The 16,652-nt window shown below is 46.0% G+C and overlaps 2 protein-coding genes across 3 annotated transcripts in view; one reads left to right on the top strand and one right to left on the bottom strand.

Annotated features, from left to right (window-relative positions):
• Window positions 1-2,158: 2,158 nt before the first annotated feature.
• Window positions 2,159-6,538, bottom strand: SS18L2 (SS18 like 2). The gene is made up of 3 exons (XM_056129577.1): window positions 6,358-6,538; window positions 6,026-6,102; window positions 2,159-2,687 (listed from the first exon to the last, which is right to left on the bottom strand). Exons 1-3 carry the CDS (start codon window positions 6,424-6,426, stop codon window positions 2,600-2,602), a joined length of 234 nt encoding a protein of 77 aa, XP_055985552.1. The 5' UTR covers window positions 6,427-6,538; the 3' UTR covers window positions 2,159-2,599.
• Window positions 6,539-11,657: 5,119 nt separating this feature from the next.
• Window positions 11,658-16,652, top strand: part of SEC22C (SEC22 homolog C, vesicle trafficking protein) — a 29,654-nt gene continuing 24,659 nt past the window's right edge. The window contains exon 1 of one of the 2 annotated variants that reach the window (XM_056129574.1): window positions 11,658-11,771. The gene's annotated coding sequence lies outside the window, so the exon portion shown is untranslated. Of the gene's footprint in view, window positions 11,772-11,876; window positions 12,119-16,652 lie in introns of those variants that run through there. The other variant, XM_056129573.1, reaches the window with a different exon arrangement.

The following is a 16,652-nucleotide window of genomic DNA, read 5'->3' as shown; positions in this document are numbered from 1 at the left end:
AACTGACCCCAAAGGTGAGAGCTTACCGACTGCTTGGAACCTTGGTCTGGAAGCCGTAGATCCACTGTGAAGAAAGTATGGTTGACTGAGTCTTGGTCTATGCCTTTGTAAAATCACCTTTTACCACTAGTTTGAATTCTAGGTCATTTAAGAGGGTGGTGGGCAGCTATTTGTGCTTCAGGTTGTCTCTGAGTCAGATAAAAAGAGATGGCTGGGGGTTCCTGGGGTACGGCTGGCTGGCCTGCATGTGCTTCTCCACAGTTAGACCCTCACTTACGCCTCTGTTCTTCTCAGAGGCCCCTGCAAGCAGAAGGAAAAACACCTTTCCAAGGGACAAAGCGAGGGGGCATAGTAAGTCACAAACACCTCACTGAGAGTGAGCTAGGCTTTATCCTCTAGGCCAAGAAAGAAGTACCATTTCACTGTCATAAGTCACGGGGCTTGCTTAGGGTCCAAACTCCTCAGCACTGCAGTCTCAGGGACTGCCACTGACCCTTGACCCTCAGATAGGAGCAGCAGACAATATGAACAAGGCCAGACTCACCTGTGCGGCAGAGGCTTGACCCAGGGGCCTACCCTACACCTCTATTCTGCCTTTGTACACATCTGGGAGCCAAGCTGGCAACAAACCCTGTTAATAATCTAGGGGGACCTGATTCCCTTGCATACAAGCCCTAACCGGTATCTCTCAGATGGCCACTTCTGAGACCTGCACGGTTCTGAGATCCCTGCAATGTGACTTCTGTACACATCTTTCGGTCACTCTCACTCCCATTTTTATCCAGTTTCCTAAGAACATCTTGCAAATAAATTACCTGCACCCAAGGCCTTTCCTCCGACTCTGCTTTAGGTGGTTATTCTCAGTAGGTACATATGATCTGGAGGCTGAATTTTCCTCTATGATATACCAGTTTGCAGGAAAATGGTCCCTAGTAAAACATTTGGGATAGTGGTCAACATCTGAAATGCTCCAGAGTAACCCCGGGTGGTGCTCATGAACCATAAGCTGTACTGGGGCCTGAGCTAGGGTTGGCTGCATGCACATGCTTAAGAATTTTACCTTCTGCACTCTCTGGCCCCAGTAAGACCTCTATTTCCTTTCTGTTGTCTTTTTGGGTCTCATTTGGTGGTAGTTGGGGAGAACATGCAGTATATGTATCAAAAGTGGAGTTATTGGATGTCTTTTTGAACCATCTCCCTGGTCTTACTGTTCCTTATTCTGTTCTTGTGGTCACACCCAGCTGTGTTCAGAGCTTACTCCTGGCAGTGCTTAAACCATATGCAGTGCGAGGTACTGAACTAGGGTCTGCAATGTGCAAGACAAGCACTTTAACCCTATACTATCTCTCTGACCTTGTACAATTTTCATTTTACCATGTTTCCCTGCATAATCAACCCACTCTGCTTTAAATACCAGCACAGTGGGTAGGGCACTTGTCTTCAGTCCCTAGCATCCCATATGATCCCCAGAGCACTGTCAGGAGTGATCTTTGAGCCCAGAGCCAGGAGTAACCCTTGAGCATCACTGGGTGTCGTCTCCTTGCCAAAAATAATTAAATACCAACTTTTTAAAAAGTTTCACATAATGATTGCACTTCACTATGTATTTTTGTTTGTTTTTTGGGTCACACCTGGCAGTACTCAAAGAGCTTATGCTTCTATTCTCAAAGCTAACTCCTGGAAGTGCTCAGGGGACCTCTCTCTGCTGCTGGGAATTGGTCAAGTGCATCCAAGGCAAGAGCCGTAACCCTGTACTATCTCTCTGGACCCAGCATCACACTTTTTCTGCAAAAAAGTCTGGCATAAAATCTTGAACAATTGTGTAGTGAAATACAACTATGTATTTTTGGCCGCTCTTGACAGTTGCTCAGGGGGCCATAAGATACTAGAGATCAACCCTGGCCTCCTGCACACAGATCATGTGTTCAGTATTTTGTGCTATCTCTCTCATACCATTATGAGTTTTTTGGGCCACACCCCGCAGTGTTCAGGGGACCTTGCAGTGCCTGGTGCCAGGGATCAAATCTCCCACACACAAAGCACGCACTCTAGTCGTCTGAACTCTCTCTCCAGACCTATGGTAGCTTTTCCAACCCATAAGTTATTTAAATAAACATGTCACAAATACTAATAATGAACAGTTCTATATCTCATTAGCAACATTTTGTGGGAAGGCAAACTTTATTTGAAAGCAACCCGAGAGACGTCAGGGGTCAGGCCCTACAACTGGCTGGCAGAGGCACGGTCACAGGGCTCTGAAGTCTTAGCCGAGTCCTGTCACTTTCTGCTGGGTGCCCAATCCCTGGCAGTCTCCTCTTCAGGGTGAAACAAAAAATATGTGTTCTTAAAGATGCTCATGACATCCGTTATTCAAACACCCTATTTCAGGAAAGAGGACACCCAGAGTCAACTTACGGACGGAATATGTTTAGTTGTTAAAATAAATATTTCTGTCAAAAATATGTAGCTTTCTTCACATTTTAAAATGAGCCACAGAGGTTTCATGTGTATTTGACGCAGCTGATTGGTAAAGATCCTATCTCCACTTCATAGGAACTGAATTGTATTCCATGACTCCTCACAGCTATCAACTGGAACGTTATTCCATAGCTTTTGCTGTGCTGGCTGGGCTGGCATCTGCGATGGTAGCCAAATAAATGAGATTTCTATGTAACACGTGCTGGTACCTATGGGTGAGAAAATAGCCAAAATTGATTTTTATTGAGCACGCATGATGAACTAGACAAAAAAAAAAATCAATTCTAGAAGAATGGTTGGTTCAGTGTTATCAACTGATGATAGAAGGTTGATAGTGCCATCAACCTTCTTGTTTAACACTTGAGGTCAATAAATCTAGAATAGAATCTGTTCTCCACTAATTACTTCCAGAGCTATCTCTTCAAGTCAACACTTCTCGCTGGACAACTGTATTGGAACAATATTCTAAATGGTCTCCCAGCACCCCTCTAAAGTAGTTTGAGTGAAGACTGTACAGTTTAGTCAAGATCATGCCATGCCTCTATTTCAAACCCTCTGATCTCCCATCTCATGAATAAAGCTGAGCCTTTCTCATAATCAGTGCCTCTGGTCACCTAATTTCATCTCTTAACACTTTCTCTTTGCCCAGTCAATTATAGTCACATTGGTCTCCTTGTAGTGACTGCTGGGGGCTTTCCCACCTAATAGTCATAGAGCCCAACTCTCTGGCTCTCTTCTCACCTCAGGCATCACTCACAGGCATCACTCACAACTCATATCAGAGATAATGTTGCATAAAACAGAAACTCTCTGTCCTCTTATCCAGGTTTATTTTTATCACAAGCACTTGTGTGCTAATTGTAGGATTATCCCTCTAGGTCATTCTTTCCCAAAGTGGGTGATACTGTCCCCACTGAGGTGAAAGAGACCTCAGGTGCAATCTGGCATGCTTTGTCTTAAAAAAAAGTAAATATCTAGATGTGAAGGTGGGGAGGACTAACACTAGCAAGAATTTTTTTTTTTAACTTTTATTTTTATATACACCCTGGCTTTCCCCTCCAATTCTCCCCAAAGGAGCTAACAGGCCAAGTAAACGTGGAAACTACTGCTCTAAATTCTAGTTTACTTCATTAAGCACAGTGAGAACAAAGCTTTACCTACTTGGGTAATGATTTTCCAATAGTTGAAACTGTTTGGTACTTAGTATTTATCATAAAATATTTGTTAAGCAGACTTTTGATTGTTTTGGGGCCATACTTGGTGGTGCCCACGGGCTATTTTTGGTCTCGTGCTCTGGACTAATCCCTGACCTGCTCAGGGAACTATATGTGTTGAACCAAGTGCCTTATCTCTTTTGATTTTTTGTTTTTGGGCCACACCTGGTGGTGCTCCGGGTTTACTCCTGGCTCTGTGCTCAAGGACCACACCTGGTGGAGTTCAGGAGACATATGAAATAATGGGGATGGAGCCCAGGTCTGCTATATGCAAGATAAGCACCCTGCCTGCCAGACTATCTTTCTGACCCCAGGCAAGTGCTGAATTTATCTCTGTACTATTTCTCCAGTCCTTTGTTGAACCAACTTTAAAGAAAGATGAGAACCAGGGAAAGGACTCAAAGGGCTAGAGTGCATGGCTTGCATGCGGAAGTCCAGGGTCTGTCCTGATATAACAATTATTCTCACTCAGGGAAGTGCACCAGAGTAGGAATCAGGAAACATGATCTGTGAGAGAAGCTCCACTAGCTCACAGTTGATAACTTCATACTCATAGGCTGAAATTCACTGCACCAAATGGAATGTGTTACAAATATTTTCCAAGTGAAAAAATGATGTTTATGATAAACTGAAATAAAAATTTTCAAATGTCCAAGTCAAATTGCCAAATGTCAGAGCTAAAAAGATGGACTATCTCTATTCTATTGAGGGGAAGGATTATAGGTTAAGTGAATTGAAAAAAAAAAACAACAAACAAACCTTGGTGGGGAGGTTCTCAAGCAAGTTTAGGGGACCCGGGACTACTCCAGTGACTGGCAAGAGGGTTCTCCCCTACCAACAGTGGTAGGGGTCAGACTGGTTATTCCAGGTGTGCTGAAGGTGAGGCATGAGGTATGAGGACCCCAACCTAGGGCCTAGTCCATAGACATGCAATTCAGCCCTATGAGTTAGCTCCTCCACTCCTTAAACAAGTCTTTGGTACAATAAAATAAATATTCTTCTATAATAAAGGGAGTGGGCTGGAACGATAGCACAGCGGGTAGGGCGTTCACCTTACAAGCGGCCAACATGACCGACCCGAGTTTGATTCCTCCGCCCCTCTCGGAGAGCCCGGCAAGCTACCGAGAGTACTCGATATGCCAGACACAGTAACAACAGTCTCCAATGGAGACGTTACTGGGCCCGCTCGAGCAAATCGACGATCAACGGGAGGGCCTTTACCTTTTACCTTAATAAAGGGAGCATACTTCCTGGACCACATAGAGAAAAGGGAATGTCTCATTCTCTCTTTTTCGCACATGGCTAGGGAGTATATTAATTTATAATTAATTAATTTAATACAATTATATTTATATTAATTTATTGTGCGGTATCTATGGTATCTATGGTTGACCACTCTCTGCACACACGAAGGTACCGGCAGAGGAACAAAGGCACACGGATCCCGGGGCTGAGATCTCCAAGCCTACTTGGATCGGGGCTGAGCACCCTCCACCCAGATCCTCCAAATTCCAGTAGGCGGGGGTCACACCCACCAACTGGGGGTCACACCCACCAACTGGCCCCCTGGCGCCGTGTAATCCCATCAACAGCCAAGACTCAGAGACTATAAAACCCAGCTCCCGGACATCTTCTCATGACATCGTATCATCTCATTCCTACTTTGGACCAACTGGCAGGCTACCAAATGTAACCTGCCCACATGGCAGAGTCTGGCAAACTCCCCGTGGCGTACCCAATATGCCAAATACCAGTAAAAATGAAGGGTCTCATTCTCCTAACTCTGAAAGAGCCTTGAATATGGCACTTTAAAAAAAAATCTCAGGGCTAGGATGAAGGAGACATTAATGGGACCTGCTCAAGGCAATCGACAAGTAACAGGATGTTTGTGATTGTTGTGATCTATGGCTGACTTAGAAATCTTCTGTTGGTCTTTGTGTTACAGACTGACCACAGATTAGACGACCTAATCCCCTCACTTATAAGACCTTCCAGGGCTTATACTGAGAGCAATCACTGTTTTCCCATCCCATACTAGTTTAACCCACCCCAGTATAATCTGACATGGCCTGGCAATGGTGTAGTTAAATTCTGTTTTGTTTTTCGGTCTCCCCAAACCCTGCTTTGGGCTACTCCCAGAGACACTCGGTTCAGTCTTTTATACTACCCAGAATTTAAGTTTGTAACGAGGTTTCACAACACATTGGCAGGTATGGGAAGGGCTGGTAAGTGAACTCTGAGTCTCTACTGGCATCCATCACTCAAGTCTCTTAGATCCAGACGGCTGCATCACCACACTGGCTTCCTCCCACTCGTCAGGGGAAGGAACTTACTGAACACACTCATTCGCCCGTCCCTTGTTCTGATATTCCACGATACAACGGATCAGCTGGTCATTCTCTTCCAGGAGCTGCAAGATGGAACAAAGGGTCAGTGCAATGAGACAGGGAGCACAGCACCACCCTCCCACCCACCCCCTTCTCCCAAGTCAGGCTACTTAGTTCCGGCGTCTTTGCAGACTTCCCGTCCGTCATTCTACCGACTCACACTAGTCAACACCTGCACCCACCTGGCTCTAAGCCACCGTGCCCGGCGGCTTCCTGCACCCTGCCAGTTCTCCGGGATATCGACCAAGGGTCGCCTCTCCGCTCGCGCTGGCACTCACCCGCTGGATAGTCTCCTGGTTGACTTCCGCTTTGCCTCTCATCCAGTCCGGTACGAAGGCCACCGACATCCCGGGAAGCCAGGAAAGAGCCCAGCCCTTGTCCCCTTGAGCCCCAGGGCGCCACGTCCGGAGCCCAGCAGCTGCTGCGAGACGCGCCCCCGCCTCAGCAGGGCCCACGGTAGGCGCTGATTGGATCCTCAGTTTGGAGGGCGGAGCACAGGAAGAACGTCCTTTGCGATTGGGCGCGGAAGCGCTAAGCTCGGCGTCCTCTATAGGCCCCGCCTCTAGGATGCAGGGGGACCTTTTGCGCTTGCGCAGCCGGGAACGCCAACCTCGTGGGCGTGGCTGGTGTCAGGACGATCCCGCCCTTTCAGGCCGTGTGTGTAGGTATTCCGGGTGGAGTTTGTGGCCCAGGATAAAGCGATAATCAAGACTGGAGCGCGGATATCTGGCTTCAAGTCTCCTTTGACAGCACTCGGGTGTCTCCATGTCCGTGCGTGGGGTCGGAACCCTGGGCACTGCCAAGCCGAATCCTGCAGGACCAAGAAAGACATAATCAGTTTTGCTTAGGGAAAAACTCACATATATATCTATTTGTCCTTTAGGGAATAATACTGTTTATGAGGCTTACAACCCTAAAAAGCACCATATTTTCTCCATTTTACAGTTAAACAAGGGGGAGAGAGAGAGAGAGAGAGAGAGACAGAGACAGAGACAGAGAAGGAGAACAGTTGGGTAGTGCTTGCCTTATAGCAGCTGGCCTCACTTCGGATCCTGGCATCCCATTTGGTCCCCAAGGCCTCCAGGAGAGATCCAGGAATGCAGAGCCAGGAGTAAACTCAGAGCTAGGTGTGGCCAGATCTACCTCCCCACCTCCCACCCTAAAACAAACAAACAAACAAACAAACAAACGGCTAAGTAACCTGCCAAAGATCCAATAGCTAATAAGGGCAAAACCAGTACCTGAGCACAGGCAGTCTGGTTTTAGAACTCTCTACTATTAGCCCACACCACACCATCCTGCAGAGACAATTAGCTGCCAGGAAGAGAAGCCCAGCTTCCTAAACTAGGCTATATAGTGCACTGTCCTGTTGTTCATCAATTTGCTCAAGTGGGCACCAGTGACATCTCACAACAATTCTGAGACTTGTTGTTACTGTTTTTTGGCATATCGAATGCGTCACGGGGAGCTTGCCAGGCTTTGCCATGTGGGCGAGATACTCTTGGTAGCTTGCCAAGAGGGGCAGAAAACCAAGACCTGGGAGAGGCTGTCTTCCTTCTTGTGCAGCCCACCCACAATGGATGTGGGAACAGATTAGTTTTCCATGAAACATGGAGTAAACAGTGGTCACTTCACTTAGGTGGGTGATCTTGGTAGCCTTATCATTCAAAATGGGCTTGGGGGGGCAATTCTTCCTCCTTGAGCTTCATTTCCCTGCACGGTGACCGTGATCCTGGTCAGGGTCATCTGTCTTGTGGCATCTGTCTCCTTTCACACCCCTCAATGCAACTTTGTAAGGAGACAATTTTCATCCATTTCCCAGGGGAATCTCCAGAGTGAGAAGTTGCTGTATCAGGACCATTCCCAAGTTGGTCAGAAGTGATCACTGAGCACAGAGCCAAGTACCCACAGTCAGGTGTGGGTAAAAAACAAAAAACAAAACCAAAGCAAAATCATGGATACCTCTCTGGAAATCTATCTTCTATAAGCAAACCCAACTCCCTCCAATTATACCTGACTATAGCCCCCACCTGGATCACTCCAGTGGCCCAACTGTCTACTTCAGGCAATATTAGTCTGGGACAGGCTCCTGTAGTACACTGGCTGGAGAGGAAGGCTCTGGGGATCGCATCTCCCTCACTGCTATCCAGTCCACTGTGATGCCCTTATACCAGTTAGATCCTGTATAGACCCTATTTAAAGCACTCACATTGTAAGCTCCAAAGCCCCAAGGCTCCCTATCTGAAAGCTTTGGGGTTCTGTGGAACTAGTGCCAATTCCTGACACCACTTACCCCACCCCCCCATGATTCCATCTAGGTCAGAACTTCATTTTGTCATTGGGGTGGGAAAATCAGGTTTTCATTTATCTGTGTGAATGCACCAAGAGGGAATCCTAGCCCTTTCACTGGCACACACAGGCTGCACGGGTTTTAATCTCTGTGACCATCCCAACCTCCTGTTTCTTCCCCTCTCTTCTTTGTGCCTTATATAACCCAGCCTCATGACTTCTTGTCATTTAGTCCAACTCTGAGTGAGAGTAGGAGGGATCAGACATTAGACAGTGTGGGAGGGAATGCCTGGATTCCCAGGGGCAACTGGACTCAACACAAATCTCTTTTGTTTTCATTTTGTCATTTTCCTCGCTTAGCAAAGCTATATTAACCTGGTTTACGTTCCCTCCAAGTGATGACAAATTTCAAGAGTCTAAGTTCAGTGCAGACCTTTACACTGAACTGCAGCTGTATATTTGATGCTGTGTGCGCTCACATGCCAGCCCAAGTCTCAAAGGTACTCAACCACTTGAGCAATATCCTTTGTTTTATATATATGTACATATATACACACATATATCACTGTCACTGTCCTTCTGTTGTTCATCGATTTCTCAAGTGGGCCCAGTAACATCTCCATTGTGAGACTTGTTACTGTGTTTGGCATATCAAATACGTCACGGGTCGCTTGCCAGGCTTTGCCGTGCTGGCGAGATACTCTTGGTAGTTTGCCATGCTCTCCAAGAGGGATGGAGGAATCGAACCTGGGCCAACCGTGTCGGCCGCCCTACCTGCTGTGCTATCGCTACAGCCCCATGCACATATATAAGTACATATATATGTACATATATGCATATGAAAAGTTTTCGATTTTGATAATTTGGGGAGACACAGGGCTTACTCTTGGCTGTGTTCAGGCATCCTTCCTGATGATGCTCAGGGGTCATTTTTTTTTGTTTGTTTCCACAGCAGCATTTATTAAAAAATTTTAAAAAAGATTAGCATGGCCCCTGCGCAAGCATTTATCACTAACATAAAAAAAAATTAAAAAGAAAAAAAAATTCACCCTTAGTTCTCCAACGACTCTTATCCCTCCCTCTTGCCCATACAATTCCTGACCCAGTTCCTCAGGGTTAGTTCAAAACTGAACCTGTTCACTGTTGTTTTCACAGAAAACAATCAATGACAAGGATGCAGGGGTAGAAGGTTGGAGAGGGTGACAGTACAGTCCAAATTCCACCAGTTAGGCTTGGTGGAGATTAAGAGAACTCAAACAGAAAGGCTGGTGGCCTCATAATAACACAGTTAAACTGAAGTGGGCTGGCAGGGAGAGAGGGGAGGTCCTCAGAGACTTGTTAGAGAACAATTCTCAGGCCAGTGTCAAACCCAAGACACAGATACTGGGGAAAGGGAGGAACGGGGAGGCAGTCCATTGGAAAGTTTCACAATTCTCCATGTTTCAGGGGTCATTTTTGGTGCCAGGGATCAAACTAGGGTCAGCTGGAAGCAAGGCAAGTGGGCTACCCCAGTGCCTTACCCCTTGTACTATCTCTCTAACCCTTTGATCAATTGTAAGTGTATCATTTTGTGGTATTTAGTCCATTCACATTGTTGTGCAACCCTTACCACCATCCACTTCCAGAATTTAGTGATCTTGTCCAATGGAAATACTGTACCTTTAAAACTCTAAATCCCTGGGCCACATAGATATTATAGGAATTAAGGCACTTGCTTTGCATGTGGCTAATTCTGGTTCAAATCCCCATCACCACATATGGTCCCCTGAGCACAGAACAAGAAATAGCCCCTGACCACTGCTATATGTCTCCAAAATGGCAACAACAGCAAAACACAAAAACACTAAATCCTCATCCCTCTTTGCCTGGGTTTTGTTTTTTCATTTCTTTAAAGAAACCCTGCTATGGGGTTAGAGAGATAATACAGCAGGTAAAAGCACTTGCCTTGCATGCATGGCGTTCAGTGGTCGCCTAAGCCCCACCAGGAGTGATCCTTGAGTGCAGAGGCAGGTGTAAACTCTGAGCATAGCCTATGGCCCCAAAGTAAACATCATCAACAACAAAGTCCAGCAGCCCTTCCACAGAGGGTTTTGTTTTGTTTTGTTTGTTTGCTTTTCCCCTTTAAGTCTTTTGAGGTCCACTCACTCAGGTGAGGAACTCTTTTCTATTTTCTTTTTTTTATACCCTCCATCCTCTTTTCCCTACCTCCAGTTGTTTGCAAGGCAAGTTCTCATTTAATGTAGAATGGATCTTGGAAACTAGGATTTGAAGCAAAATGACTACAAAAAAATTTAAAAAGCCCTCAAATAATACCCTTTTATTGGATTGTCAGTTGTGATTTTTCCCCACTCTGTGACCTTAAAACTAAAGTGTGCTGGTAAAGGGACTTTAGCCCCACATCCTTCCAGGACCTGTAGTAATCCCGGGTCCTCTGAAGCACTTTTCTTTCTTCCTTTGCTTAGTTAGCAACTTTCCAGCTAGTGTCAGAAGTTCTTATGGATTCCTCCTCCAGACAGCATCAGCCCAGCTCACGAAAATTCCCTCACAAATCTTGCAACCTCTCAGAAAAAGCACACAGGGCCATTAGTTGGATGGGTGCTCTTCTACTGACACCTCTTTACTTGGGGTTTCTTCTTGTTTTGTTTATGCCTTTGGATGAAGGGGGTGCTCCCTGCGGTGCTCAAGGGACCACATGTTGCTGGAGACTGAACCCCAGGCCTCCAAATGCGTAGTAGGCACACTAGCTCTTTGTGCTATCTCCCCTCTTCCCTCTAACCATTTTTATTTTTAAAATTTATTTATTTATCTATTTATTGCTTTTTGGGTCACACCCAGCGATGCTTAGGGGTTAGTCGTGGCTCTACACTCAGGAATTACTCCTGGCGGTGCTTGTGGGACAATATGGGATGCTGGGGATCGAACCCAGGTCGGTAGCGTCCGAGGCAAATGCCCTTCCCGCTGTGCTATCGCTCCGGCCCCTCTAACCATTTTTGAAGGGAGTTAAATCTCGTTTCATCCCCAGTGCCCGGCACACAGTTGATGCTCAAAATCTGCTGGCGCCTCCGCACTCCCCCCGACCCCCCCCCCCATCACTCCCTCCTCCTCCCCACCCCCTCACCTCCCCCGGCCCGGGGTGCTTCCGTTCAGGGTCGGACTTTGCCACCTCATCCAGGCTGGCAGGAGGCTTTGCTCTTTGGTTTTGCCTATCTCGGGTCTCCCGCCCAGCCGCGCGGACCGGACCACACACGCCCCGGGTGTGTCGCGCCGTCACGAGGAGCCTCCCAGTCTCCGTACGTCAGTCAGTCCCGTCTCAACACTGGCTGGCACCGAGTTGAGACGTGCGACGCACTTCTCGCACTCCCGGGCGTGGGAATATACAGATTCGGACCTCAGAGCCACGCGGGTGAGAGCCGGGAGGAGGGTAGAAAGTCGGGACGCGCGCGCTTGGGGCACTCGAACACTGGCGCCGCTCACCTTTAAGAATCGTCCCCTTCGCCGCTGGGCCCGGGACCCGGGACGCGGGAGCGCGCCAGGATTGGTCGGTTTGGGTGCGGGTGTTGCTTAGCAGCAGCCAATGAGAACTCGAAGCTCGCGCGTGCGCACCGTCGCCTACCTGCACCCGGCCGCCGCGAGGCCAGGGCCGGCTGCCCCGAGCCGGGTGGGCTCAGGTTACGGTGGCGACGGGTGGTGCCCGTGGCTCGGTGGCGCGGCGGGCGGGCGGCGATTCCCCGGAGCCGCCGTCGGGGTCAGGTGAGGGTGGACCGAGCCGGGCGCTGCGCTGTCCGTTAGCTGAGTGCTCGAGGGGCTGGGTGTGGCGCAGGGCGGGCCTGGAGGTGGAGGCTGTCCCGGGTCCGCTCCGCCCTCAGTCCCAGCCGGGTCCCTCGGAGTTCGGTGGGCTTGGCTGGCGTCCCGTGTGCCCTCCTCTTCCGTGGCTGCACCCCAGGCGCGGGGCGCGCGTGCAGCGGGAACCTCCGGCTGACAGCTGCGCGTCCCGCGCGGCCACCCCGGTGGGAGGAGACGGGGTGTGGCCCAGCCTAAGAGGGGGCGTTTGTTTTAAGGATCACGTCAAACTGTTACTCGGTTCTAATAGCGAACGCTCCGTCGCTTACCGCTTTGATGGACTTGGCTCACCCACTAGTGGGTGCACGGGACCAGCTTTTCTGAACAACCCGGGGGTAGCAGCGGGTGCACATTTATTTAGTCTCTATTCTAGGTTTACGCCGGGACTTTCCAGAGCCAGAGGGTTAAAAAAATAATAATAATAAAAAAAATGAGGAGTGTGAAACTCAAAAAGCCACAATAGAATATTCCCAACTTTGAAGAGTAGTCGGTGAGATTTATATCATAATTAGAAAAAAATACAAAAACAAAATCAAAACCTAGAGCTTAAAGGATGATGGATAGATAAATCTTCATTGAGTTTTAGGAAGGAGTTAATCCTGAGAAGGGTACTTTCAGTAAAGCAAAGCGAAAGTGGTTTAATATTGCTTAATGAGTTAAATTGACGTACTTAGATATAGTTCTGGAAAATACGTTTTGGGCAGTGTCGTTACAGTTCTTAAACAAAATTTGTGTTTACTATGTAGAGGATATTTTGGATTTGGTCTGGACTTTTTTTTTTTTTTTGGCTTTTTGGGTCACACCTGGCGACGCACAGGGGTTACTCCTGGCTCATGCACTCAGAAATTACTTCCAGCCATGCTCAGCGGACCATATGGGATGCTAGAAATTGAAGAATCGACCCCCCCACCACCACCATCCGGTAGGCCTAGGCAAACACTTTACCTGATGTGCTGTTGCTCCGGCCCCCATGGATATTTTTTGTTCTTTGTATGGACCAAAGAGATAAATGCAAATGATGTCAGGAAGGAAAACTGGCTTATTCAAAGTAATGCTGTGAGAAAGAAACAGATGTTCAAGTGTGACTCTGGGTCAGGGCTGCTTCTGTTTACCTGCCTCTGATTAGTTTTAAGTATTAGTCCTCTAGGAGAAAGAATTGTTTAAGAGAAGCAAAAGAATTCTTTTAAGTTGGTAATTGTTATAACAAGAATTGAGAGAATAATGGAAGGATCAAAGGCTTTTGAATATTTGAAGTATAGAAGTTTGGGTTTGAGTCCTGGCTCTTCCACTTGAGCCTTAAGCTGATTTTCCATCTGTTCATTGTAGATTGTGCCTACCTTATAAATAGGAATATTAATTATTAACGAATGTGAAAATATCACTACTGTGCCTAGATGTTAGTTGTTAATGGATTTCAGTTCCTGTTCTTCTTAGTTCCTAACATGGGACAGAATTGAATTCTGCCCTCTTCCCCACCCCGTCCCCAAGGAAACCTTAGGAGCCAGCTCTTATGTCCTGTGGCTGAAGGTGAATCCAGTAAAGATGACATCATCCATTTTTGTCTTCTATATTTGAGTGAGCAGCATGTCTTATGACACATGTTTGAATGTTTGTCTGTCAAAAGCAACTGATTTTGCCTGTTTAAGTTACTGTTTTGCAAAACTTGGTAATTTAATCTTGTTTATTCTCTTTCCCTCTCTTTTGAGGGAGGAGGGTTGTATATGGTAGGGTTTTGTTTTGTTTTGGTTTTTGGATCATACCTGGTGATGTTCAGGGATTAATTCTGCCTCTCTCTGTTCAGGGATCACTCTTGCCAGGGCTTGGAGGACCATATTCGGTGCTGGGGAATCTAACCAAGTCAGAGTCCATGCAAGGCAAATTCCTTAACTGCTGTGCTATCTCCCCAGCCCCTGTTTTGAGGTTTTGGCATATGGTTTAAGGTAAAAGGGAGAGAAGAAAACCATGTATCAGGGGCCTTCAGCTAGACACATTGGCCTTTAGCTGGTAGCACAGGGATAATCTATGACATGAGCAGTTTATAAATAGATGAGCAGTTTATAGATCTGAGAAGAGGATTTGGGAAACAGGGATTAAAGTATGATTTTTATGAAATCTAGTAGTTACTGAGGTTTTTTTTTCCATGCAATTACTACCTTTAATTTCTACTACCTAGAAACTAAATAACATCTATATAACTTTTTTCCCTTTCCAAGATTTATTGCATTACAAAAAAATATTCAAAACATAGACAGTGGAGCAACAGTGGGTAGGGTGCTTGCCTTGCACATGGCTGACCCAGGTTGGATCCATGGCACCCCATGTTGTCCCGCATGTACCACCAGAAATGAGCACAGAGCCAGGAGTAACCCCTGAGCATCAGCGGGTATGATCCCCAAACCAAAACAACAGAAAACGTTGACAATGGCAAAGGATATTGAGAACTGTATTACTTGTTTCTGGAAGCAAAAATTAGGTTCATTCATTTTGCTGCTTAGTAGTTTTTAGTGAGTACTTTATAATGTACTGGCTTGGAGCAAGGTTTTGGTCCATGGAAGTTGCTGGTAAAACCTAGAAGACAGACTTATAGGAATACTTGGTGTGAGCACTCTGAGATGATCTTAGTGTCTGTGTAATCGGTACTATTCTCTCTTGGTGACATGATTTTCCAAATTCATACTATTGCTTTCTTGTTTAAGCTTAATACTAGTTATCTACAAACAGCTTTCATTTTTAATGAATATTGAGATTAATTGAGTTCATTCCAAATTTATTCCAAACCTTTCAGTTTAGAAAGGTCATGTAGTTGTGAGGCTGCATTTGTAAAATATGTTCTTCACCATTCATGCATAAATCATCAGAACTGTGCTTAATTAGCAAAAAAAAAGATTGTTTATTAGTGGAGATATTTCAAAAAGACATTTAAACACAAAAAGCAAGTATGAGCATAATTTAAGTGTTGTATAAAGACCTTAAGATAATGCTTCCCTCGCTCCCCCCACCACACACACTGTTATTCTAAAACAAATATAGTCACAGGAAATTGTCTGCAGTGGTATATACCTGGGGATGTGGCTCACTGGTAAAGCACATGCCTTATATGCATGAGCCCTGAGTCTGAGCCGCAGCAACTAAATAACTAAACTATAATACTATATCAAAATCCAGAAAAAATCAGCATGGTATAAAGTGTCATTTTCCCATGTTATTTTATCATGTGTAGATTTCTGTAATCACTGTTATTAAAGACACAGAATTATTGTCTCCATAAAGATCTTTCTCTTGCTATCTCTTTATATCCACCTTAATGTTTCTAACATCTTTAGCAAACACTAATCAGTTCTGCATCTCTCTATTTAAAATATGGTAATTTTATTCATTTAATTGTTGGAGTTTTGGGCCACACCCTGTTCAGAGGCTTTCCCCAGCTCCTTGCTCAGGCATCACTTGTGTCCATGCTCTCTTGGGACCATATGGTGCTGGAAATTGAACTTAGGTCTCTACGGGTGAAGCAAGCGCTCTAACCCACTGAGCTATCTCTCTGACTCGTATTTTTTAGTTTTGAGTTTGGAGCCATACCACGTGATACTCAGAGGTTGCTTGTGTGATACTCAAGGAACCAAGGAACCATGTGGTGCTTGCACACTTGTGACTGAGCTGCAGTCAGAAATTGCTTATGACACTCAGGGTCAAAATCATTGTGCTGCCAGGATTATTCTTGGTGCACATGGGACAGCAGAGGTTTGGACGCCTGACCATATGCTTGAAAGGCAGGTGCTGTAAGCCATTGCTTTATTTCTCCAAATCCTACAATTAATTTCTATATGTTGATTTTATGTTCTGCAACGTTGTTGAAATCCTTAGTTCTGGGTACTTTTTTTTTTATGACATGTAAGGATTCCCCATGTAATAATGACATCATCTGAAAATAGGTTTTGTTTCTTGATTTCTGATCTATATGCCTTTTTATTGTTATTTTTAATTTTTTGGGCCATACCCAATGATGCTCAGGGGTTACTCTTAGATATGCACTCAGGATCACTTCTGGCAATGCTCAGGAGACCATATGAGATGCCAAGAATGGAATCTGGGTCAGCTTCATGCAAGGCAAATGCCCTATGCCATCCTTGAATCCTGGAATTATTCCCATTTGTTTGTGCTGTGAAATTGTACTTACTGCTGAATTCTAGTTGTGTGGTTGTCAGCCACACCTGGTGGTGCTCAAGGCTTGCTCCTGGCTCTGTGCACAGGACTTATTTCTGGTTCTGTGCTCAGGGATTACTCTTGGAGGTGTTTGGGGAACCATGTGAGATGATGGGGATCAAACCTAGGTCAGCCATGTGCAAGGCAAGTGCCCTACCTACCGTACTATCACTCCAGCCTCTAGTGCTAATATTTTGTTATAGATTTTTACATATAGATTCTTGGTTCTTGCAAAATTCTTGCT

The sequence above is a fragment of the Sorex fumeus genome, unplaced genomic scaffold (genome assembly GCF_029834395.1).
Source record: "Sorex fumeus unplaced genomic scaffold, SorFum_2.1 ptg000072l, whole genome shotgun sequence".
NCBI lineage: Eukaryota > Metazoa > Chordata > Mammalia > Eulipotyphla > Soricidae > Sorex > Sorex fumeus.
The sequence above is the reverse complement of the archived record's forward strand: the minus strand, read 5'-3'. Positions and strand labels throughout refer to the sequence as shown.

Coding starts and splice junctions, on each gene's coding strand:
- SS18L2 (XM_056129577.1), bottom strand. CDS start 6,426: ATGTCGGTGGCCTTCGTACCGGACTGGATGAGAGGCAAAGCGGAAGTC. Junction 6,103..6,357: donor ACCAGGAGACTATCCAGCGG/GTGAGTGCCAGC, acceptor TCCATCTTGCAG/CTCCTGGAAGAGAATGACCA. Junction 2,688..6,025: donor CGGGCGAATGAGTGTGTTCA/GTAAGTTCCTTC, acceptor TCTCACCCATAG/GTACCAGCACGTGTTACATA.